The following is a 24,602-nucleotide window of genomic DNA, read 5'->3' as shown; positions in this document are numbered from 1 at the left end:
CTACTCGTAAAATTAAATTAGTTTATCTGTACTGTAATTTGCATACTGAGAAAAAAAATTTGTCAATCCCAAGAAATATTTAGTCCGATACGTTCAACTAAACATTTTAGTTAGTTAACTAAACATTAGTTGAATTAATTAATTCTTGATTAAGGAAACGAAATAAATTGTTGAAACAACTAATATTTAAGTAGTTAACTAACTAAAATGTTTAGTTGAACGTATCGGACTAAATATTTCTTGAGAATCTTGGGATTAACAATTCTTTATTCTCTAGTGCAAGCATTATAGTAGCGTGATAAAATTGATATCCGCGCGGTTTGACCACCTTCGATCATTTTCGATCGACCTTGATCCATTTTGGATCACAAGTCGCATCGATTCTTTAGGTTATTATCGGCTTTTTTTTAATACGTACGCGTCAGCTACAAAGCCATTTCTGTCATCCGATGCTAATACCAGGTGCATCCTTACAAGGCTGTGGATGCGTTTAACGAAAGAAGCCGTCGCTCGTGATCGTGGGAGCCGTCCGTTGCATTTCTCTCGCGCCGTGTCACGTGGCCGGTGCTTCGAGAATTCCCCACGGAGGCCACGGAGGCAAAACACAATCCATGTTTCTCGGATACCGAGCGCGAGATCGAGCGCGAATCTTGTACCGACCACTTTTCATTTTCGCGGAAGAAATGGCGTTGCTACTCCTAAAAGAGCGTTGCTAGTGCTCAGTTTTATGGGAAAGGAACACTGCGATTCTAATATTGAATTTAATATTGAATAAAATAGGATGATAGCAATAGAAAATCACTATCAGCACTTTTCGTGCCAATTAATTTTGAGTCAGCGATCTGCTCAATTTATAGGCATATCAAGCGCGAGATAGACAGTTAAAATATTGCGTGTAATGATATATACACTGCACTGCAAAATTATTATTATATAGATCATGTAAATGTGAAACTTGGCGATTCTGCATTGGCACAAAATTACTTTTTAATTGTACCTATACAAATCTTAGTAATTATTATAGCGTGATCGCGATATCTACGCCATTGATGTATCGGAAGGTCGAGGCAAGGTGCGTCAAGTACGGCCCTTGACGTGCCTTGATGCAAGGCTATTCAATCCCGCTTAGTATTTACACGCGTTAACTACACCGTACGTAAACGGAGTACCCGTTAAACCAAGTGGTCTGCCCTGGAACACCTATTCTTAACACGATCGACGGAATATCGACGTGCTCTCACGCTATGATACGAGCCGTTTTGCAGTACATATGGAAAATGATAGTTAAAAAACTGAATTTTATATTTTTTGTGATAATAATATGTATATTATCGTGAAACATATAAATTTACAGAAAGAATCCAAAATTAAGTTTAATTTGAATTATTCAGTTCAATTTTCGAGTTTGATAAAAATTATATTTTTTTTATCTATACATGCATATAAATTTCCGAAAGATATCGTAATTCATTATACTATAACGTATAATTTTTCGCTGATTTTCATGTATGGGGAATGCGATAATATATATATATACAAAAGCACATTAAAAGCGAGAACGTGAATGCACATAATGGCAACAACTCGCGTTTCCAGATCTAACTTTTATTATAGTTTCCGTTTATTCTTCTTTAAATGGTGGCCCGACAACAAGTCAGACACGCACGCGGTCGTCCGTTTAAACACGCCTTATCCCTCGATAATTCTGTCGTGTGCTGGCGCGATAAACTCTGCAGTTCTCGTATACACCATCCGCGTGGAATACCCGAACACCCTCGAGGGCCGGAAGGGGGCAACCTTGAGCCAGTAATGCATTCGTGGTTTGCTTATGACCTACCCCATATGACGAGGCACGCGAGATGCCGATGGCGACTGAAAACCGGAGGAGCATGTGTGGCCAACGCAAATATTTAGCTGATAAAAGGCGGGCAGAGCCTCGGGAAGAGACTGCCTCGTAACGCTTTCCCTTTTCCCTTGCTTCTGTCATAACAATGTTGACGCGCAAACGTATTCCCCTGCAGCCTCGGTGTGCTGCCATATATACGTTTGCACATTCCACGCGCTAAACGAGACGGGTATATTCTCGTTAATGCTGCCCGTCACGTCAATACGTCGTATAATTCATAGCAAGGCACATCGGTCGTGCAAATTAAAGATTATTTCTCGATCGCCGGCGATGTAACGATTCTGCAATGCCTAAAGGCGATCGGGGATCACCACACTCGCACACGAAGCCGCACATATAGGTATGCGCGTCCTCGTCTACGAAGTAAAAGGGCCGGATAATTGAAGTCGGCTTCTCCACGGGCCCGAATCGGCCGATCCGGACGAAGTCCTTAGAAGGAAACGTAGCCGGTATCGCGGACATGCGATCTGTCTTTATGGTCCGAAAGTGGGCGTCGGTCCGGCCTCACAATGCCGGCGTAACGACGACACAACGAGGACAACGACAGCGACAACGACAACGACAAAGACGCGGCCCGACGGAAGGCAGGATGAAGGACTCCCGTCTTGTTAAATCACGACTGCAGTCGGAGATGCATGCAACTGCATATCTCTACACACGCTCAGGACTTGCAAAAGCTTTTAGACTGTTCGACGTCTTCATAAATGAAGAAGAGATGATTATCCGATGTAAAAATCGAAAGGAAAAGATACTAATTGAATTATATCTAAATCCAAGATCTTTCTCATTCTCTCTTTCTCTCTCTTATTACTGCTATATTAATTAGAATATATATCCGTGTACTTAAAATTATACAAAAGTATTTATCTGAAAAAGTGCTTATTTAAAATATCACATAACATCGTGTGTTATGTAAAGATAATAATGTACGATGCACAGTATCATTCACGCGTGTCTAGTATTCAACGAAGCATCCTCTGTAATACAATACTCATCGCCTACGTGCACGCCACGTTTACAATTTACTACGCTAGGTTGTATAGTATTTTAAAATTCATATTTGCCATTTTCGTCCGGCAGCATCAAGACATAATTGAGAGACAGCTAGGGTATTTATACATAATGTACGCGCATAGAATATTTAACTACCGATTCATACACCACTTTAACACGCGAACAATGAGAAGATAAGAAGTAAGGCAAGCCAAAGAGAGCGCAGCTAATATCTTTATAAAAGCAAGTAGCGGCTGATTTTCATCGCTTGTCTACTCGGACTGCGTATAAAATCGCGGTTCACGCATTCTACGTGTAGACAAAAGTTTCGTCAGAAATGGTACGTGATATTTTTCTTGAAACGATCGTGCGAGAGGAAAAGATAGAGAGATTAGACGCAGCTGTGTCATTATAACGATATTGTGTTCTTCTATTCATCGCGTCGATGGGACACGAGCGAGCGCCAACTAGTTCTGCGCGATCTGCGGCTGCTTGGAATTAATTATTATCCGTCGCGAGATCTCGGTCTCGGCGGGGTTTCCGACGAGCCGCGGGAGACCTGCAAATCCGGCCTCCGGCATTGAACTCGCGATTTTTATCTTGACGCACCGCGACGACGACGACGTGGTACGAAAAGCCGCGGGTGTAGAGAGAACCACGGACTTTACTTTCCCTTTCTGATCCTCGAAATGTTTTAACTACGAATTATCAATTAACGCTTAAATATGATATTACTGCGCCATGTCAAACTTTACAATGCGTTGTAAAAATTTTATAATCAGTTAGGAAATTGTGTTACCGAGTTTATCTCACTGACATCTTCGCATTATTATATTTCTAGGTCTATCAAGTGGAATACGTGATAGTGAAGGCCGCGAACTCGCCGAGACCCGCGGCCTGGATTCTGGAGAGATCTCTGGACGGCGAGAACTTCCAACCGTGGCAGTATTACGCGCCGAGCGATGGGGAATGCTGGACGAGATATTCGGCACCGCCTGTCGCGGGCAAACCCGTTTACATGCTTGACGACGAGGTCATATGCACCAGCCAGTATTCCAGACAAACCCCCATGGAGAATGGCGAGGTGAGGACACGTTTCTCGTTTCACAAAGCTCAAAAAATGTGGTCTGCCAATATCAGCTTCTTTCTTTTACATTTTATCTTTTTTTTTATGGCCACCCAAAAAATATTATCACCTCATAATGTCAATCTTATTTTATTTGAATGAGTTTCTTGGTAGTCTTACCCATTTTACAATCTGATATAATAGGAATATAATTAAATCAATAGTAGACGTATAAATTAAATCAATTGAGCACTTTTTCGTGCAAAATAGAGTTATTATCGGAGTTACGCTGCACTTGTTAACTGTAACTTGTTACTTCTCACAAAGTAATGTTTAACATTGCAAAACTAGGAAACAAATTACTCAACTGATGTGTAAAAAAACTCGCAACTGCCATTAAGTTCCAGATATGTTGTTGCACGTACAAACATAACATAACGTATTCATTGCAACGTTAGGTGTTGCGCCGAGCGTTGAAAACGCGGATAATTAACCCGTACTAAAAACACGTCGAAGTGCATTTTTCGCGCCAGCCCTTTAACTGCCGGCCATAAAGTAACATAACGACCTATCTCTAATAACCTGTTGCATACAAATGTCAGGCTGCCAATCGGCGCACCTCTCTGTGCCATAAGGCCTGATCGTCGTCGAAAATGAATCGTCTTCACCTTCACTCATTCGTTACAATGATTCAGTATTCAAATGTCAGATATTACTAACGTTATTTCTCCAGCAGCGCTTTATTTTATCGACAATAAAACAGTTTTATTTTCTAGCGTACGCTCGTACTCTCGATAAAATTAAGTAGAAAGATGTCCTTATAGAAATTGAGAGATCATTTTATTACATATTGTTTATTTCACGCTTGTGATTCTCATTGCTTTTTACGAAATTCTTATTTCGGAAGGGCTAAGCCAATGTAAAAGGCGTTACGCTAAAGACATGCGTGATGCAACGAGTATAGCGTTTATGCTCGCCGACGCATTTTTCGCGGCGTTCGTTCCGCTACGAGCGCGACTAACCGTGTCATTATCAATAATCCTTGCGAAAATCCTCACGGCCGCACTCAGCATCGTTAATTATCGTCGGTCTTACGCGGCCGCGCGTGTGCAATTACGCTATTGGATGATTAGCGGGCGCTGATTTTACAGGGTTGCCGGCCCGCTTGCTTCCGGTAGATCCCGTTTTTCCGTCTCTCCCGCTCTTCCCTCTAATAACGCCGCTTTTTATCGTTTTTCGCGAAGTAATGGCACGGAGGCGACTTATTAGGGTCATTAATAAACGGCGAACTGGACGCCGTTTCCTCGATATAAAACTGTATCTAATGAGTGTTTTGAAATCTTCTTTATCTTTAATATATTTCATTTTCTCGTATATTATTATTTAAGAATGTTTATTTTTTTCTTTGACGTTTTTTCAGAGCTTTGGTACATCACAAATGAAATTGGTCGTTGAAGCTTCTCTGTGCACTTTAGATTTAATTCTTTAATTCTTATTTTTGACCGCGCAAATATATTTTTAAAACTATCGATACTTCGAGACACGCGTTTATAAGAAATCAATTTTATGTTGAAGAACCTAAAAATAGATATACATAGATAAAAGTTTAGAGATATTCTGTATAATTAGCGCGGCTTGTATAATACATATCGACCGTTAGTCCTCAATTAATTTCTTTTAGTAAACCGTTATACGGTAAATCGCGACACGCAGCGATATTGGAAGCGATGCATTAAGAGCGAAACGAAAGTGTGCGTTTCTGCTATTATATCCACCTCATATTCCGAGCCATTATTGCACGGATATGTGCGATTGGTACTGTTTTGCGATGATAATTTACCATTCACTTCGTTATCATCGCGTCGGGAATAAGTTTGCCGCGAGGCAATGTTTTCTTCATGGCAGTTTATGGTAGAAATTTATAAATCAACTTCCTTTACTTTGTTCCGCGCATATCGATTTGCTTTATTTATATGCGTTTCTAATTTTGTATCATAAAAATATTGAGGAAACGGTATGTGTAATTATATTTGTGAAAGGCAATTACTTGTAATCACGCGTTAATGCTATCTTCTATTTAATACTGTTAGACACGTGACGAATTAGTAGATGGATCATTATTTTTTGAAAAATAATTGATTTATTGCAATTTCTTGTTTTTTAGTTTTCTTGTAATTAAAATTTTAAGATTTTTTTCTAAGAATTTAATATAACTACAAATATTATTTAATATTATAATTTATATTTTTTTATCTTATTCTGTAAAGTATGTAAGTATATTATATTTGTTTATAGGAATTCCAAGTTTTTTTTATAAATGACAGAGATTAAACATTTACTTATTTAAGAAAGAAGAAACTTTTTATCTTTAATATCTATATGATACACATAAACTTTACTGCTGATACTGCTAACATTATTCAGTGAAATAGCGTTTAATATTCTTACTTTAAAAGACACAAATTTCTGATAATATCTCCTCATTATCCCAACTACCCGCGCGAATCATTAAAAGACACTTTTGCCAGACCAGGGAATAAAAAGTAATCATTTCGTGGCGAGAATCGATCCTCTGATACGGGGGATCTCCTCTTTCTCATGGCGGAGACATCTTTTCTTGCGAAACGGCAACGGGTGCAACGAGTTTGCCGTATGTCGGGAGATGCACTTCCATCCTCCTTCGGCCGCCTATTCCTTCCTCCTCCCCGCGTGCCCGGCTCGCGTGTAGCGAGCGTAAAACTGCCAAGCTTCCTCCCTATATATAGAAGGTGCGTATACGCTATACTCCCTTATACGGCCAGGTAGCGCCGTACATGGTCGGAATGTAGGGATTGCCGTTTTTGTATCATCGATTCTCTCTCCATCGTTTCTCTCTTTCGTTTCTTCTCTCATCGCGATTCCGCTCGCGCGAAACCGATCGCGCGTGCTCTCGTACTCCCCAATGCACGGGTTTTAATTATCAGCCGAGCTACCAAGAATTCGGAGCAAGTGCCTGCTCCTCGTTTAATCCCTTTAATTTTTCCAGTAAGCGATTATTACTTTGGAAACACATACACACACCGCGTATCACACGTGCGTGACATTGCAGCTTCCTCAAGGAACAGAATCTCGTGATCGTAAAAATAAAGACATGGGAAGCGAAAGATGAAAGTGAAAGAGAGAGAAAACGCGACAGATTATGCGTAAATGCCGAAAACGATCGACACGTGCATTTTGTTGATTTGTTGTGGAAGCACGAAAACAAATAATTAAAAATAAAGTTTGGCAATCAGAGCGAAAGTTCGCGAGGCATTCTAAATACAAGCCATTGTCCCTTATTAGGTACCGCACGCCCTCCATTTACGGAACTCGTTCTGTTCTTAGCACGCGGCGCCATTCGCGGATGATTTACTTCTTTGCCCATGTCTCTGGAATTTAGTAGCTTCGCCCGCCGACGCTAATTGACCGTCGCTGATCGTTCAACAACCACAGAAGTGCAGACATTGCACCAGACTACATCTAATGTTATTTGCAGCTATTTGTTCTAACTATTAAAATCAGTTAAAGATAGTTAAAAATATATTACCCCTCTTCTCTTATTTTTAAAATTATTTGCAATTAAATTACAATTTTTTATGTTAGAAATATATCTTCAGAAGACAATCACATTTTTTGAACACATATTATAAATGAAATTTTTTCGAGCTAAATTTCTTTATTATTGCAATTAAATATCACAGATATTATAGATAATATATTATAATATAGATTATCTATTATACTATAAATTACCTGGTGGGAGATTGTTGGGGTTGGGGGCTAACAAGAGATTTAATTGTTTACTTGAAAGATCCACACGCACTTGGTGAACGGTCGACCTGGAGCTTTGAACCACAGCGCGACACTGCAGGAATTCACCCAGGCCAAATTCGTGCGGCTCCGTCTTCAGGGTCTCCGACGTAACGGCGAGGCTTTTGCCGACAAGAGACGTGCATTTTATTCGATAAAGGAAATCAATATCGGAGGACGTTGCCTGTGCTCCGGACATGCGGCACGATGTCGGTACAGCGTTCAGCACGGGGTAAGTGCGAGCAAATTGTTTCACCGCAGCAAACGTAGCGCACATCGACGATAGCATTTTAAAAATAAACATATCTCATTATAATAAAGTAATTAAAAAATTAACTTACGTTGGAAGAACATAATTCGATAGCTATATCGACATAGTGTTTCTAATGTCGCTTTCTCATTAAAACATCTCGGTATATTCCTTTCGCGTAGTTCCTTATTCGTAGCAAAATGCGGAATTTGTCTCGTGAAAATTCGTAAAAAGTTTATAATAACACGATATCCGCGGCGCCGAGATTAGTCGCGCTCTCGAAAACGGAGATTCACATTCCGTTGCTTGGGAAATAAATCCGTCGAAAGTGCCATAAACTTGTCAGGTCTTTGTCCGGCGACGCCGCTAATGGCGGGTCCCTTCTTCTTGAATCGTTGCCTGCTACAAAGCCCGCAGAAACCGACAAGAATTAAGGTTCCGCCACGATCGCGCGGAATGGGTGCTTTCGGAGGCGCCATTAGTTTTTTTTTCGCCACTATCAATGTTGCGGTTTCTCTAGAGTACGCGTTTCGAGTTGCGGGCATCTTGGGATTGAAGGTAGAACGATGAATCATGATTAGAACCGTGAGAATTGCTTGTTCGCATAACAATGGATGACCCAATTCTTTCCGCTCGTCATTTGATTATTTTATGAATTATTTATGAGTTGTATATCATCAAAACTATAATATATATTCAATCATGCTACGTACTATTGTGGAACGATTTTATTCTTAATATAATACACTTTTTTTTAGAATTCTAAAGTATTTAATCAATAGAATCATCAGTAGAATAGCAAGTGATTTGAATAATATTATTTATTATAAAAATTAATTCAGATACATATGTATGTATAATGATGGTTCAAAATTTCCTGATATATATCTAACAAAATTTTTAATCAGATAATTTGTAGCGTTTCAGAACCGCAAACGCTATTTTCACATGATGCGAACATAAAGTGAGAATAGGCCGCATTTTGTTCGAAAGACAGCGCCGGGTAATATAGCGAGCGAGTAGCGCGGAGTTTTACGGCAGTCATGAGACGAAATGAAAATGCAAACTGTATTTCATCCAAAGGGATATGATTCACGTTTAATTACAGACACGACTGTTTCTCAGGCGGCACAATATGCAAGATAATAGTCAACGCGAGTGATTAATTACTCTCGTTCGTGGCATATTTTCTCGTGAAGCTATATAGTCTCTTTCTCTCTCTTTCTCTCGCAGCTGTGGAGAAACACGAATCTTGTTGTATGTCCCTACAATCCGAGAACGAGTATTCGCTGAGTCGTGTGCTCCATACAGCTGGCTTTAACAGACAATAATAGTTCATCATGTCCCCTAAGAATCACCAACGCTGTCGCTTGGAATTGCGAAACCCCTCCTCACGATTACGATTGCCTTATTCTGTGCGCGGACACAAAGTTCAGAATTTTAAAAAATTCTCCACCTAAAGCAGCATCTATTCTCTTACGTTCCACATTTGTCGTTGTCAAGATACATTACTTACATTATGTGAGCCAAATGATTAAAAAATATATTTGTTAAAAAAAAAGAAGTTTTATAGAAAAATTTAATTTTATTACTACATTTTTGTGTATAATACTTATGTATATGAAGATCTTTTTTTCGGCAATAATATTAAATTTAGAGAAACTAAATTTTTTTATATTTTATACAAAACGCGCGTTATTCTTGTCTTTAATTCAGCTAGTAATAAATGATAGAGGGATATGTGGAAAGTTCGTGTACGATTTTCTATTTATCAGATCTGCTCAACGACAAAAGATATATTACATTGTGTGTTAGGACTCGCTTTTGTATATGTTACGGGCAAAGTCCGCATAGTGTACAGTGTCGGGATTGCCCGAGCAAGGTCAGCATTGCACAACGCGACTAAGCAAAGTAGTTTATTAGCGGACATTTCCCGGTTTGATGTGGGCAAAGTTAACACTGCCCATCCAGCGACGGCAATGTCAGCAACTATTATCACATTGCAAATTTTGCTCGGTTCCAAGTGAGAAATGTCGACAATGTTAAATCTCCGTAGACTAAGCTGCGCTAAATGGACATGTCAAGCTCAAAGACCGAAAACGCTCACTGGGGCGAAAAAACGGTAATTATGCAGTATAGGGGACCACTCTCCGATGACCTTGACTTTGACATATGTTGTCAAGGTCACCTTTCTGAGTGACCTTCAGAAGGTTTTAGCCCTCAATCATTGTTCGTTAAAAAGTTATAAACAAAAAAAGTTTGAAAAATACAGCAGCTATTTTGAGTATTGGAAGGCATAAATAATTAATATATACGTGTGTGTGCCCTGCTTTAAAGAAGTTGTGATTTTCTTTAAAGCAGGGCACACACACGTATATATTAGTTATTTATGCCTTCCAATACTCAAAATAGCTGCTATATTTTCCAAACTTTTTTGTTAATAACTTTTTAACGAATAGCGAGCGACGGCTAAAACCTACTGAAGGTCACTCGGGGTCATGACCTTGACAACATATATCAAGGTCATTAAAATCGGTGAGGTCGCCAAACTTTTTTTTGTTAATAACTTTTTAACGAACAATGACCGAGGGCTAAAACCTTGTAAAGGTCACTCAGAAGGGTGACCTTGACAACATATGTCAAGGTCAAGGTCATTGGAGGGTGGTCCCCTATACTGCATAATTACCGAAAAAACTAACCACAACGCATTGTGGCATATTCAAAAAGGCCACAACGCGAAATTCGTATTGATACTTTAAAAAACGCTTACAACGCAATTTGGCAATGTGAAAATGCCACAACGCGTTGTGGACGCTTATTGATGCAGCCATGACACGACGTGGATGTTTTTAATTACATGTGAACTTTCAACGCGTGAAAACCCATGTGGTAACTCGTCTCGCGTGGAAAGTGTACGCGTGGAGGCAGTAGGTTCCGCCCCCCTGCAGGAAGCTCCATTACCGTTAAACTAGACACTACAGTGTGCCTTTCAAAAGCACCCTGTTTACATGCGTGGACTTTCCATGCATGGAAAGTTGTAAAGCCATGTGGCAACTCGTTTTGCGTGGAAACTGAGCCCCTCCCTTGCCTACATAAGACTAACTGTTAATTTTCGACATTGTCCACTTGGAATCGAGCAAAGTCCGCAATGTGATAATAGTTGCTGACATTGCCATCGCTGGATGGGCAGTGTTAACTTTGCCCGCATCAAACCGGGCAATGTCCGCTAATAAACTACTTTGCCCAGTCGCGTAGTGCAATGCTAACATTGCCCGGGCAATGCCGACACTGTACACCATGCGGACTTTGCCCGTAACATATATATCGTTGCCAATGCGCTCAACATTCCGGGAATTGGGCAAGCATTTCGCGAAATCGTGGATGCGTAGTACGATATCACATTCATTGTGCCATTCATGATGCAACGCCACGTTTCACTGCATCGAAATCACTGTATCTCGTAGAGTGGGCATTGACCTTTGCGTTGTATTCTGCTTGTGCAATTTTCACGATGTTCATTTATTTGATACGAGTCGAGTATATGCTCATTCAGCGTCCGCTGTTATGAATTGAAGTGGTAATTACTGAGGAAAGTGCAATGGCAGATACAGCGAGAAAGCAAAAAAGCAACACGCGCGATAATTGAGAATATATAGGGGACGTTGATTTCTTGCCTGTTTGTCACTGTGGACGAGAACACTTGGGGTATTGTGCCATTATCAATTCTGTATACAATGTTACGGCCACTTTCGCAATTCACATTTCTTTGCCTTGTCATATCACTCGAATGTGTTCCAGTCAATTAACATTAATTGAACTTTTTACAAATTTTTTTAAACCTTGCAGAATTGGAAAATTAATTATGAAAGCTATTTATTTAACTTTATTAAAAAATCTGTTAAATCATTAACGATTTCTGATTCATTAAACATATTTGGCCGTATATAAATTAGAAAAGCAATTCTTATAAGATTTAATCGATTATGTTCATGCAATTTTTATGCAGTATATGATTCATAAAATGCATAAATATGTTATTGATTTATTTATCATAATATTTAAGTAGTCATAGTTTTTATGAGTTTAGTATTCACTTTTAGTTTAGTATAACCCGTTTAGTTTAGTATAACCCGAAAATTATTGATCCTGAAAGTATATTTTTCTTTTTTTATGTGAGAAAGAAAAACAGGTGAGGGGAGGAGAGAGAGAAAGAGAGATCGCTCCGAGCGATAAATTGATCAAAAAATCGGTCGTAAAAATTAAGGGCAAACCATTCAGTCGGAGGGTTTTATTTTTTGGAGGCCGAGCTATCTCGATTTGAGAATATAACGGCCTCGGAAACATTACGACTTCCGATGAAATGTAATTCAGGTTCGTTAAACACCGCCATGGCGAAGAGTAATTGCAGAAACCGGGGCTTGATTGCTGATCGCAGGGATGGCCATTATCATCGGTAGTAAATAATACCGAGCGCGCGTGTTAACGGTGGGATATTGCAATTGACCGGAGTGCGCGGCCCGTTCGTTTGTCACGTCAATGATAAGGCCACACGCGTCGCGTTAACCTTTTCGCTCTTCCGCATGCATGCATTCACGTTTATCGGACGCGCGATGCGATATTTCGGTGAAATCGAAGCTCATTAATCCTGCCGCAATTTATTTCTGATGGCGCTAATTTTTTGCGCGATTTCTTTGGTCCAATTTAATGTACGCCCCGATAATTGCAGAGTCAATCGAAGAAGTTCCGACAGAGAAAGTAAATTATTCGGTGATATTAATTGCCATTATTTGCACTCCGAGATGATGATTGATTTTATTAAATTGTTAGGAATTTTCGCGGTGTCGCAATTAATAACGAAGTTTTTGTAGTTGTTTTTGTTTTATAATCTTATTATAACTCCAATATTCACACGTACAGTCGTATAATTTTCGATGTTACAAAGGAAGAAGAAAGGGAACAGTTGTTCTCTTGCTTATCGAGAATCCAAAATTTACTATCGAGCGGTACTCAGGTAATTGAATTGATATATTGACTACAATAATTTGTATTTCTGCCATATATGCGTGATAAGGTGATTTGCTGATCGCAAACATTATAGTTTCGCGATATTGACAATAGCTGAATTTCTTGAACAACAAAGTGAAACTCGTAAACCCCGATATAACGTCGAGTGCAACGTGACCTCCACTTTATGCTCGGTAATTTAGTTATCCGCGATTATACGCATATCGTTTGCGCGTTCGGATAGACGATTGCGTCGATTAAGTCTCGTCTTTATGACTTCGCGATGCGGTAACATCCGGATAGCCGGTAACATTACTGAACACTTCGATTCATATGACTAATCAACAATTAGATCAATCACTTAATTCTGCGTTTTAAAGTGTAGGTTTACGACTTACATTTTTTTACAACTTGCATTTACTTACATCATAAAATATATCAATAATGAAGGAAAAATTATTAATAAAAAGAACTAAATTGTTATTAAAAACTCTGTGTTAATAACAAACGAATTAGATTATCTGAATAATTTTATTCTTATTAATTTCTTTATGATAATTATCTAGCAATCAGTAACGTTAGAATTTGACAAATCAAAGAAAACAGAACGATGATGTAAATTCGATAAGCAAGCTTCCACAAATATTTCTTCAAGAATGAGCAAAATTACGCGGAGATATTACAGAGTGTAACTGGCAAATCTTCTGCAGCATACCTGCAATGTATCTGGCAATAGATCGCGCGTGTTCGCCGTATGACTTAATAGATAAGCGTAACTTAAGAACACGGATATTTCGCGGTATCTGATAGGCGCATTTCGCGTTATCCCTCAGCATCAGGAATGCGAATGCGAGCGCCACACGTGCGGCGAAAGATGCGAAAAATGCTGCCCCATGTACAATCAGATCCCGTGGAAGCCCGGCACAGCTGGCAAGGGCTTTCACTGCGAGAAGTGCAACTGCAACGGCCATGCAACGTCCTGCAAATACGACCAGGAAGTGGCCGAGAGGAGAATGTCCATGGATATCCGTGGGAAATACCGAGGCGGTGGTGTGTGCGTCAATTGCACGGTGAGACGATAAGAAATTAGACAAGACGCGAATCGTCCGTTTTAACCGCAATCAAACACGCTTTACAGTGACAAATGCACCCTGGAAATAATTCTCTAATTATACGGAAATAATTAATTACAGAATAATAATTGAATGATAACTCTGATAATGTGTTTGAAGTCAAGTATTTTCTGTACATTTACGCGCGCAAGGTGCGCCTTGAGAAAACTACTGATTAGAAAATTACATGCAGATAATATACACCTTTGTGATTAATAATGCCATAATATCTATAGGAAATTGTCGATATTCAACATCTAACAAGAGTGTCAGATGAAAAATAAGTTATCAAAAGATATCAACATTTCGAAATATTATTCGCGATGATAACATTTGCAAAATCTTAGGAACACACGACCGGCATTAACTGCGAAAAATGTGAGGTCGGCTACTACAGGCCGAACGGCGTTGCACCTGATGCACCTGAACCCTGCTTGCCCTGCGACTGCAACATACGTGGCAGCACAGGCTACTGTACTCCCGATGATTCCTACACGCGTATGGGAAAGGTAAGGGTTTCCTGTAATTTCAATTGCATAAAAATATCTTAGCAAAAACGTTACAATATATTATACAATTATATCACACGATAAAAAATATAAATATTTGCGCGAATTAAAATTCTTCCTTCGTGAACCCCGATATATATTCAATCTTTCCAATAAATAAATAAAAAAAATTTTTTTTTTTTATTAACGCTTCTTGGAATATTAAATTGTTCGCTTCTCCTCCGTCCGACGTAAATTCACCGCGGTTATTTTCGCCAAATCTCGGAAGAACATCAGCCGCGCGCGCGGTAATCGCTTGCGCGATCATGATTTACGCGCGCATCGATTATCCATTCCCGGCGATTTCTAAACGAGGCCGTTCTCACGATCGATCCTAATCGGTCTAAACACCGATCGTGCTCCAGGTAGCAGGTGCCTGCGAATGCAAGCCGGGATATTCGGGATACAAGTGCGATCAATGCGCTGCCGGTTATCGGCAGTTTCCCGATTGCATGCCGTGTCCCTGCGACTCCCGCGGGATTCTGCCGTCCCACGATTGCGAGGGCGACTGCTTGTGCAAGGCGAACGTCGCCGGGGATTTCTGCGATCGTTGCAAGCCCGGATACTTCGCGCTCACGAAGGATAATCTCGATGGTTGCATGTCCTGCTATTGCTTCGACGTCGCAGATCGCTGCACCACCGCGAGATTAGCATACAGCATGGTAAGTTTTTTTTTATAATAGAAAATAAACTTTCCTAACATATATAGCGACTTCACTAATAAATGGGGAAAATTTTAAGTATTGCAGTTTTTTTATTTTTTGATTTCGCACTTTTTTTTTCGCGCAATTATATTACTCAATGCAATTACGTATAATCTAAGTTAGAAACTGAAATAATTATATTGTCAAAATTGAGATAAGCAGAAGAAGATAGAATTTCCTCAGTTATATGAAAAGCATGCAGTAATTCGTCGCTTATTGAGACATTTTGTTAACACAGAAGCCGTTAATCTTAGATAACTCTATACGTATAAGAGATAAGATTTATCCTCATTTATAGCGGAAAACCTCGTTTGTCAAGTGTCAAGATCGGGTTGACAGGTGTAAAATTCAGAACGATCAGTTGACATTCTCCTGCGAGTATGTCGTTCGGTTTAGAACGTTAATCTTAGGCGACGTCTTCGTTGCGCATGATAAATTGGATAAGGAGACAATTACAGTTTATCAGTCTCGCCGATAAATTGCAGACCCGCAATTACAGTGACGGTAATGGCGTTGAACTGGAATGAATAAAAAACGCGAACTACGTTATCATAATAGGCATTGCAGGCAATATGCATAAGACTTTTTTATGGCACATAATTTATCGAAGCTTTAATTATTAACCCTTCGCAGAACATGTGTAATTTTGCTGCTTCCGTCGAACATGTGGGTCTTTTATAGGCCAGTTAAGATTTTCAAGCTGTAATAGTGCCATAAAAAAATCTGAAAAAATTCAAGTACACTTTCGAAGGCTTTTACAATCTATTTATACCGTTATATATACCCGATTCTTGTTTGGGTTTTTTTTTTATTAGTCCGTAAAGTCTCTGAGAAATTCAAAACTGAAATATCGACCGGGTCTTTAAAGCCCCACGTGTTCTGCGAAGGGGATAAAAAAAATAAATTAAATGTTTTTTTAAAAAGTCAGGTAGCATCTTGTTCTTCTTTTTTTTTTAATACGACTTTGCGAGAAACGGAATTGAAATAAAATTGAAATAGATAAAATAACGGAAGGTGGGCCGTGTGACTCGCTTTTTTCCTCAGATTTCTACGCTGGAGAACTGGTTGGTGACCGACATGAACGCATCTCGAGCAGTCGTTCCCATCTTGGACACGGACAACGAATGGCTGACCGTGACGGCGTTCGACGTCGAGTATGACAGTCCTTTCTGGCTGGCGCCACAGATTTACACGGGAAATCGCGTATCCTCGTACGGCAACAATCTCACGTACTCCGTTTCGTGGGTTGTCATGCGAGGCGACACCAGTGGTAAACCGACCATGGAACCCAACGTTATTCTAGTTGTAAATATCCGCTCTCGCGTTTTTCCGCACATCTAATCCAAATTTTAAGAAGAAAATAGATATTTAATAACATGAAATTCACATACTCGCGAAGGGTAACAATGGGATGCGCATAGCGTACGGCGAGGAACAGTACAATGGTCAAGAAGCTGAAATAGCGGTACCTTTACGTGAGCAAGGCTGGTTTCACGTGCGAAGCGACGTTCAGGACATCCCGACCAGATTGAGGAGAACCGAGTTTCGCGGCGATCCCGTGACGAGGACGCAGATGATGCGCGTTCTCGCCGATCTCAAGTACCTAATGATAAGGGCGCGATATCATACGGAGCAAATCGAAGGAAGGTGCATAAATCTCCAACTCTTTATCGGACGTATAGCTCGCGCGTGGATTTTAGCTTTATAGTAACGCGTAACGAAGCGATCTTTCTGTTTCCTCTTAGTCTCCAGTTTGCCATATTGACAGTGGGCGAATTATCGCCGGATGGCGAAACCGACAATCTGGTCGAAATGTGCGAGTGTCCCGAGGGATACACAGGGACGTCGTGCGAGAAATGTGCTTGGGGATACGTGAAGATGCCCGTCAACGGTTCCGATCATCAGGACCATCACATATGCGTGAAATGTGACTGCAACGGCCACGCGGGCTCCTGCGACCTCGTGTTGGGTGAATGTGGGGTAAGTCCCGATTTATTTTAATATAAAATGAAAATCAAAGTATAACATAACGTGAATCTAATAAAAAGGTTTACTATATTATCTTATTGTCCGTAATTAAAAATATTAAAAATAGTAAAATAAAAAAACACAATACTTACATAAAAAAAATTACTAATGTAATGAGTTTAATATTAGAAATTTTAGCGTAATAAAGGTAAATTATTTTTTAACGTCACGAATAATTTATTAAGACAATAAACGAAATTTTTTTCAGTAAGAATGTACGATGTAGTATACAAAATAACGTACGAAAAGTTTCCCAGTGTGTAACTGGCTTTACTGTTACCTTCAACATTTCGCTACGGGTAATATCCAGCTTGATCTTCAGCCGGTACAGCAGCATGCTTAAAATACATAAGCTCGCATGGATCCTCTGAGATCTACACGATCTCACGAGATCTAGAGATCGCGCGAGCTATTTTATCGACTCAGCATCCAACGAAAATCCTTCACTCACTCATTCGTTGCGTACTCGCGCTGTATATAGAGAGCGACACCATGCAGTTAATTTTCTTCAGGAAAACTTAATTCCCGCAGAAATGACTGATTCGTACAGTCATTTGGGCTTAACAGACCTATTACATTTACACATTACATACATTCATATCATATACACGCTTTTATGAGTACAACCAACGAGGAAAAATAGCGAGTAAAAATAACAAAAAGACCGATCTTCTATTGGACGAGCGCAAACTAAAGCTCATTTTTATTTTAAAAAGAAATCCTAACTTTTTAAAAAAGAAGAAAAGATTTATCAAGCTTTAAAATTGAATGATTCAACAACAGAAGACTATATGCGAGACTAGCTTTCTTCATTTTTCCTTACATAAATTTATTTTTGCTTCCTCATAGAGGAAGCTTTGTTTTATATTATTATACGATTTTGATTCAAATCATTGTCTTTTCTGCGTTTTTTTAGAAATTTAATAATTTTGGTCATTAATTAGAAGAGTTAAGACTTTCAATCGTAAATTTGATTTGTGTTCGTGATTCTACTAGGCTAATATTTAATTTTAATTTACGTGGTGTGTCGTCCGCATAATTTCCAGACGTGTGAACATCATACGGCAGGCCCAAAATGCGATCGTTGCGCTACGGGGTATTACGGTATCGCAACGAGAGGCACCAGTGAGGACTGTAAGAAATGTGCATGTCCACTTTCCGTCGAGTCTAACAATTTCAGTCCGAGTTGTCAGCTCGAAAATCCCGTTGACATGAATAGCGGATACGTGTGCACGCAATGTCCCGAGGGATACACCGGAGATCATTGCGAAACGTAAGAATATATAACAAATTTTTTATAAAATTTTAAAATAGAGTAATTACACATCGCAAATACAAATAACAAATATGCAAACGTGTCGACTTAAATTATTTAAAGCAAATTAATCAGTCACGATTTTTTCTTGCAATTACGTTTTGCAATTTTGTAATCTTCTATAAAAGGCCATATAATCTTACGAATCAAAAAAATGTATATTACAAAATGAGTATAATAGACATTTAATTTAATAGATTAAAGAAAATAGTTTCGATTAATGGCTATAATTATTAGGCGTCACGTAATCGTCTTTTTTGAATCTGCGTATATTCAAGTAGTAATCATTAGGTACTAAAATATTATTATTGAATTGGAAAGCTTTAATTTCGATATGGGTGAAAAGTTGTGATGTAGGATTCTACGGTAATCCTCTGATACCTGGCGGCACTTGCGAACGATGTCCTTGCAACGGTGGTACCTGCGACCAGGAAACGGGTCGTTGTTTAGAGTGCCGCGGCAATACCGAGGGTTGGAAGTGTGAAAGATGCAAGGAAGCGCACTTTGGAAATCCTCTGGAACAAAATTGCATGCGTAAGCACTTCCATACTTTGCAACAATCTTTATAAATCTCAAAATTGCTTAATAATTGCTAATAATTATTTCGGATCTCTGATATTTTAAAAATTATTACAATCTTCCTTATTTTTTATTTTTTCTATAATTTCAATCCCTTGCACGAAAATTTAAGTATTGAAAATAGTGACAATTACAGATTTTTCCATTGCAAAAAAAATTAACGATTAGATTAATAGGACATGTCATTAATTACGTTAATAAGATACATTGCGAGTGTAGGTACCGTTTATGTTTCAGCATGCAATTGCTCTTCCCTCGGTAGTAATTCGATTCAGTGCGAGCAGACGACAGGTCAGTGTCCTTGCAGACCTTTGTTCACCGGTCGTGACTGTTTCTCCTGCATCGAGGGCTACGGGAACGTGACCGCAGGTTGCCGGGAATGCGACTGCGACGTGGGTGCCATCGACGGGTCCTGCGATTCCGTAAGCGGTGTGTGCAGGTGCACGCCGGGCGTCGTCGGCTTCCGGTGCGATCGCTGCGACGTGGACCACTACGGCTTGTCGGCGGATGGCTGCAAAGGTAAGTGCCGCCAGCGGTATGTGCATGCTTCTTTTAGATTCTATTATCGGGCCCTGACTCTTTTGCCGCGATACAAAGTAAGCCCGCCATGTTTTATTGTCGCATAGGAATAGGAAGACCTTATTTATCTCCGAGGAGTTTGTTTCTCTTGCCTGAAAGAGATTTGGAAATGAAATTAAAATAACAAACAATATACAGTTTTAAAATTAAAAAGTAGATTGTGCGCAAATTTTTTAAGAATAATTACTATAAAAACTAATCACACATTTACTTTAGATCGTTATTAAAATAAAACTATAATATGATGAAAACTTTGATGAGAAAACTAATAATCTCTCGCATTTTTCGATAAGTAAACTAAAACAAGTCTTGCGCAAATATTAACAAATTTAATTTCTTTCAAGAGGAAATCGCGTCATTAGTCTAGAAGCAAATTATGCGCTTACTAATTTTAATAGCTGCAAAATTTGCGTTACGAAATGTACCTGCTTTCAGAGCCATATTTAGCATAGAACAAACATAACATGTTTAAGTTAATTCCTATTGAGTATTATTCAACATCTTTCTTTTTTATTGTAAAATAATTAAATTAAACAAAAATCTAATTATTCTCTCTCTTAAAAATATCATAATCAATTGCAATTTAATTACAATGAATTTATTATTTTATTAATTTAAAATGGCAATAAAATACAATTTATATACGTATCTATCTAACAGATTAATCACAGTATTATTGTGGGCCCTGAGAAAGGCCTTACGCGTACATCGATACGAAGGTCCCGTATCTGCCTGCGTTCAAGACACGAATGCGAAGAGTAATGCGCGGCTCTTCATCTTACTCTAACGCAAACTCGCGATATTTATCCCGACCCATTCTAAGTACGCTGCACTTATCCACCTTGACAGGCAGTTTAGAACGCTGCCTGAGATTTACGGGACTGAAACGAACTTTTATTACGGAATACCGTTCGCGTAATCCGTTTAGGCTAATTTTAATTTACGATCGCGTTTACGAGCACACATTGTTTCGCACGGATCGTCAAACGCTGCATCGATCTTCGTTTATCTCTGTTGTGCAATTCTCAAACCATAAAAGTTAAATGGAAATAAGACTTCACAAAAGTTGCATGTTTTTTAAAATATAATTATCTATATTATACAATTTATTTATACAGCTTTATTTAACAAGATTAGAAAAGAAATGCGAGTAATAAGAAGAATCCTTGATAATTAACGCTGCATCGCTGACTCCATAAATTTATTTTTAACGCCTTGCGTGAAGCTACATAAGCGATTGCTGATAGACGATCGAATTGAATATGCGCAGCACAGACAGATGGAGGCGATTAAACGAAGTGTCGGACAACTTCAACTCGGAGCCGGCCGCAAAGGCGAGGCAAAAAGCGACGTTACCGTGTAAATTAGATTCAACAGACAGAGACGACGAGGAGCATCAAGAGCAAAGCTCATTGCGCGAGCAGATAACTCGAGCGTATATAGTGCGACGTAATAGTCCGGTCGCATTAAAACGTTATGAAGACGTTTACAAGCAAGTATAAGGGCGTCGACGAGAAGCCAAGCCGAGAAAACCGCGATATGATGTCGGAATTTAACGTCCCTGACGAGCGAGGCGTATACGAGAAGAATGATCTTGTAAAGACCGCGCGTAAAATCCGGATACGCCTCTCGTGTTGTGGCGGCACCTTTACAATTGAGCCGGCTAGCAAATTCCGCTCGGGAACGCTCGAGATCGGTTCGCCAGATCGCCAGCTACCACGAGGAATCCCATAAATCGCAATCATTCAGCGTCGTCGGCCGGATCCGAGACGCTCTCTCGTCATCGTGCTGATAACCGCGGAGGTTTCTACCGGTCGCGTAATCTACAGCCGCTCGCAAATCCCGTTACGGGGGAAGGATCGTCAGATCTCGATGGATCGGAATATCGTCGACTTAGTGCTAAAACGACCGGTCCACGTATCGTAATTTAATATCGTGGTTTTGAACCAGGCAATACCGCGCTTGGCCGCCACAAGCCAGTTATCCCTGTGGTAACTTTTCTGACACCTCTTGCTGAAAACTCTTCAAGCCAAAAGGATCGATAGGCCGTGCTTTCGCAGTCTCTATGCGTACTGAACATCGAGATCAAGCCAGCTTTTGCCCTTTTGCTCTACGCGAGGTTTCTGTCCTCGCTGAGCTGGCCTTAGGACACCTGCGTTATTAATAATAATACCGCGATGAGTAAATCTTTTTTTTATAATTATTAACTCGATGCAAAAACCCTAATATACGAGATATTATTAAGAGAAAAATGAGAAATATTTTTTTTATAATATTAATTTTTTTTTTAACCCGTTGAGGTCACATGGGGTCTAGTGGACCCCAGGCTTTTTTTTGTTTTTTTCTTAAAAGTATACTATTTTGAGAGTAAAACGCAGGAAGTTTTTTTGCTCTATCTCAAAAAATTTTGATGAATATTTTTGTGAAGTCAAATTTCTCGAAAAAAAAAAAAAATGTTTTTCTCGCGTTTTTTTAACATAAAAAAATTTAAAGAATTATTGGATTATAAAGAGGAAGTCACACATAAACTAAATTCCAGTTCAAGGTTTGAGTCGATACATCAAAAAGAACGCCAATGGCAACTGTTGTGGGGTCAATACCTATTCATCAAAATTTTTTGAGATAGAGCAAAAAAACTTCCTGCGTTTTACTCTCAAAATAGTATATTTTTAAGGAAAAAAAATTAAAAAAAAGCCTGGAGTCCACTGGACCCCATGTGACCTCTACCCTCAACGGGTTAAAGCTTATAGTTCGGATAGTTGTGCATGGACATTAAATTTCAAGAAAAGCACGTCAATCGTTCTTAATTTGCGTTCCGAGTAATTCATCTAGAACTTCGGACTTTCGCGTAATTAGAAGAGTCAAACGTTATTTTCTCCGAGCGGGGACAACGCGGAAAGGGATGATGAATTTCTGCGGTAATGAGGATTGACTTTGAGATCGACTATTCGTAAGCATGATGAGCGTTAGTTTAAGCATACGTCATAAGTGGCATCCAGATACGCAGGTAGATACTCCGCGAGACACGGCGCGCCGTTCATGAGTTCTTGGTTTATTTAGATCTAGTCTCGTTTCCAACCTGAGGCTCCCGAGAACCGTCCGCGATGTTAATTAACTTCCTGCAATGGGATGCCACCTACTTCTTTCTCTCGTCCGCGGATGATACGCTCCGTTTAACTGTGGATCGTCTCAATGGCGACATAAATGACGTTGATGCACCTGTCAGATTATTGCTATCAGTCGCGGAAACTCAGCCATTTCGTCCTGCAACTGCGCATGCTATACACTTGGGCACTTCAATCACGTACGATGTCCTAAGCAAACCTGCAAAGAGCTTCAGCTTTATATTGTACATGCGATTTCATTTATTTATTAAGTTGTTTTTCGAGATTTTTAAAATATTGTATTTTAAAAATATGATTTTCATTTTAGTAACATAATTGCTTACATAATTGTGTTACGGCAATATATCTTTCAATTATGTTAAACTTTTTATTTGTTTTACTCATGCAAATTGCTCCTAAGAGATTTAGAAGAAAATTACATTATATACATCACAGTGAGTAGCATTAACGACGAGAAATAGCATTACGTATTCGCGATTTCGATATCGAGATATTGCGAGGTAAACGGAGGCCGGCGCGGCGGTTTTTCTCCTCGACGACTGAGAAATTAATTCGATGTGCACGGGACTATCGATAATGGCCCGTAAATGTCGCGTTGCGGATACTCGTGATTAATTGTTAACCGAATCGCTGAGATTTCGCGATTGTAACCAGCGAAAGTTTAGAAATACGCAAATCGACGTCAGGGAGAGAGAGAGAGAGAGAGAGAGAGAGAGAGAGAGAGAGAGAGAGAGAGAGAGAGAGAGAGAGAGAGAGAGAGACTTCGAAGAACAAAATGCACTTCATTGAATGCTAATCGCAGGATAGCAACTTGCATAAATAAGATGAAAGATGAAGATGAATCAGTATTTTGCAAATTTAGTTGTGCTAATAGGATATTTATTTTCAGTACTCTTTAGCATGCACTTTCTTCTTCGATTAATAGCTCGATATTAAAATGTTAAGTCGGAATTTTCTTTTAATAAGTTTAGAATCTTGTTCTGCAGGCTAAATATATCTTCCACTATAGCGCGACGTATTTACTCTCTTATCCTTAGTTATGCAAAGGGACTGCTCATGCGTGAATAACGTAGGCGGGCGATCGAGACACGAATTGTAAATTTTAGATTGTACCGACGCCGCCTGTGCGTCAAAGGTCTCGAGGCTCCCTTAGATATATCGATCGGTTGAGCATTTCTGCGGTATTTGCAAAATCATCTCGCCTGCATTGTTGAACGAGAAAAAGAGGCGGGTGTCAACTGGCAGCGACCCGGAATAAATTTTCACGGTGTCGATGAACTATCCATTTGCGATATATATATACATATATATATATATATATATATATATATGCATCTTTAGATATTTAAAAAATAAGACAGATGTATTATCATTATTTATTAAAAATTATATCCAAATAAAAGAATCATATTTATAAAATAAATTTATTTATGTTATCACTTCATTATATATATATATATATATATATATATATATATATATATATTCAGTCTATAAATTCGAATCTGCAAACTTAGAGTTATTAAATTCTATAATTTCTAGACTTAATAGTACGAAACAGATAT

At 39.2% G+C, this 24,602-nt stretch overlaps 1 protein-coding gene across 1 annotated transcript in view; it reads left to right on the top strand.

Moving 5' to 3' along the window:
- Nucleotides 1–24,602, top strand: part of Wb (wing blister) — a 152,734-nt gene that overhangs the window by 41,869 nt on the left and 86,263 nt on the right. The window contains exons 3-13 of the mRNA XM_077412004.1: nt 3,741–3,983; nt 7,795–8,025; nt 13,881–14,117; nt 14,507–14,668; nt 15,073–15,369; nt 16,456–16,716; nt 16,811–17,058; nt 17,157–17,391; nt 18,486–18,712; nt 19,101–19,288; nt 19,571–19,852. Coding sequence (XP_077268130.1) covers nt 3,741–3,983; nt 7,795–8,025; nt 13,881–14,117; nt 14,507–14,668; nt 15,073–15,369; nt 16,456–16,716; nt 16,811–17,058; nt 17,157–17,391; nt 18,486–18,712; nt 19,101–19,288; nt 19,571–19,852 — 2,611 coding nt within the window. The remainder of the gene's footprint in view (nt 1–3,740; nt 3,984–7,794; nt 8,026–13,880; nt 14,118–14,506; nt 14,669–15,072; nt 15,370–16,455; nt 16,717–16,810; nt 17,059–17,156; nt 17,392–18,485; nt 18,713–19,100; nt 19,289–19,570; nt 19,853–24,602) is intronic.

The sequence above is a fragment of the Temnothorax americanus genome, unplaced genomic scaffold (assembly GCF_048541705.1).
Source record: "Temnothorax americanus isolate GAGA-0224 unplaced genomic scaffold, ASM4854170v1 Scaffold10, whole genome shotgun sequence".
Lineage (NCBI taxonomy): Eukaryota > Metazoa > Arthropoda > Insecta > Hymenoptera > Formicidae > Temnothorax > Temnothorax americanus.
This window is presented reverse-complemented; position numbering and strand designations above follow the sequence as displayed.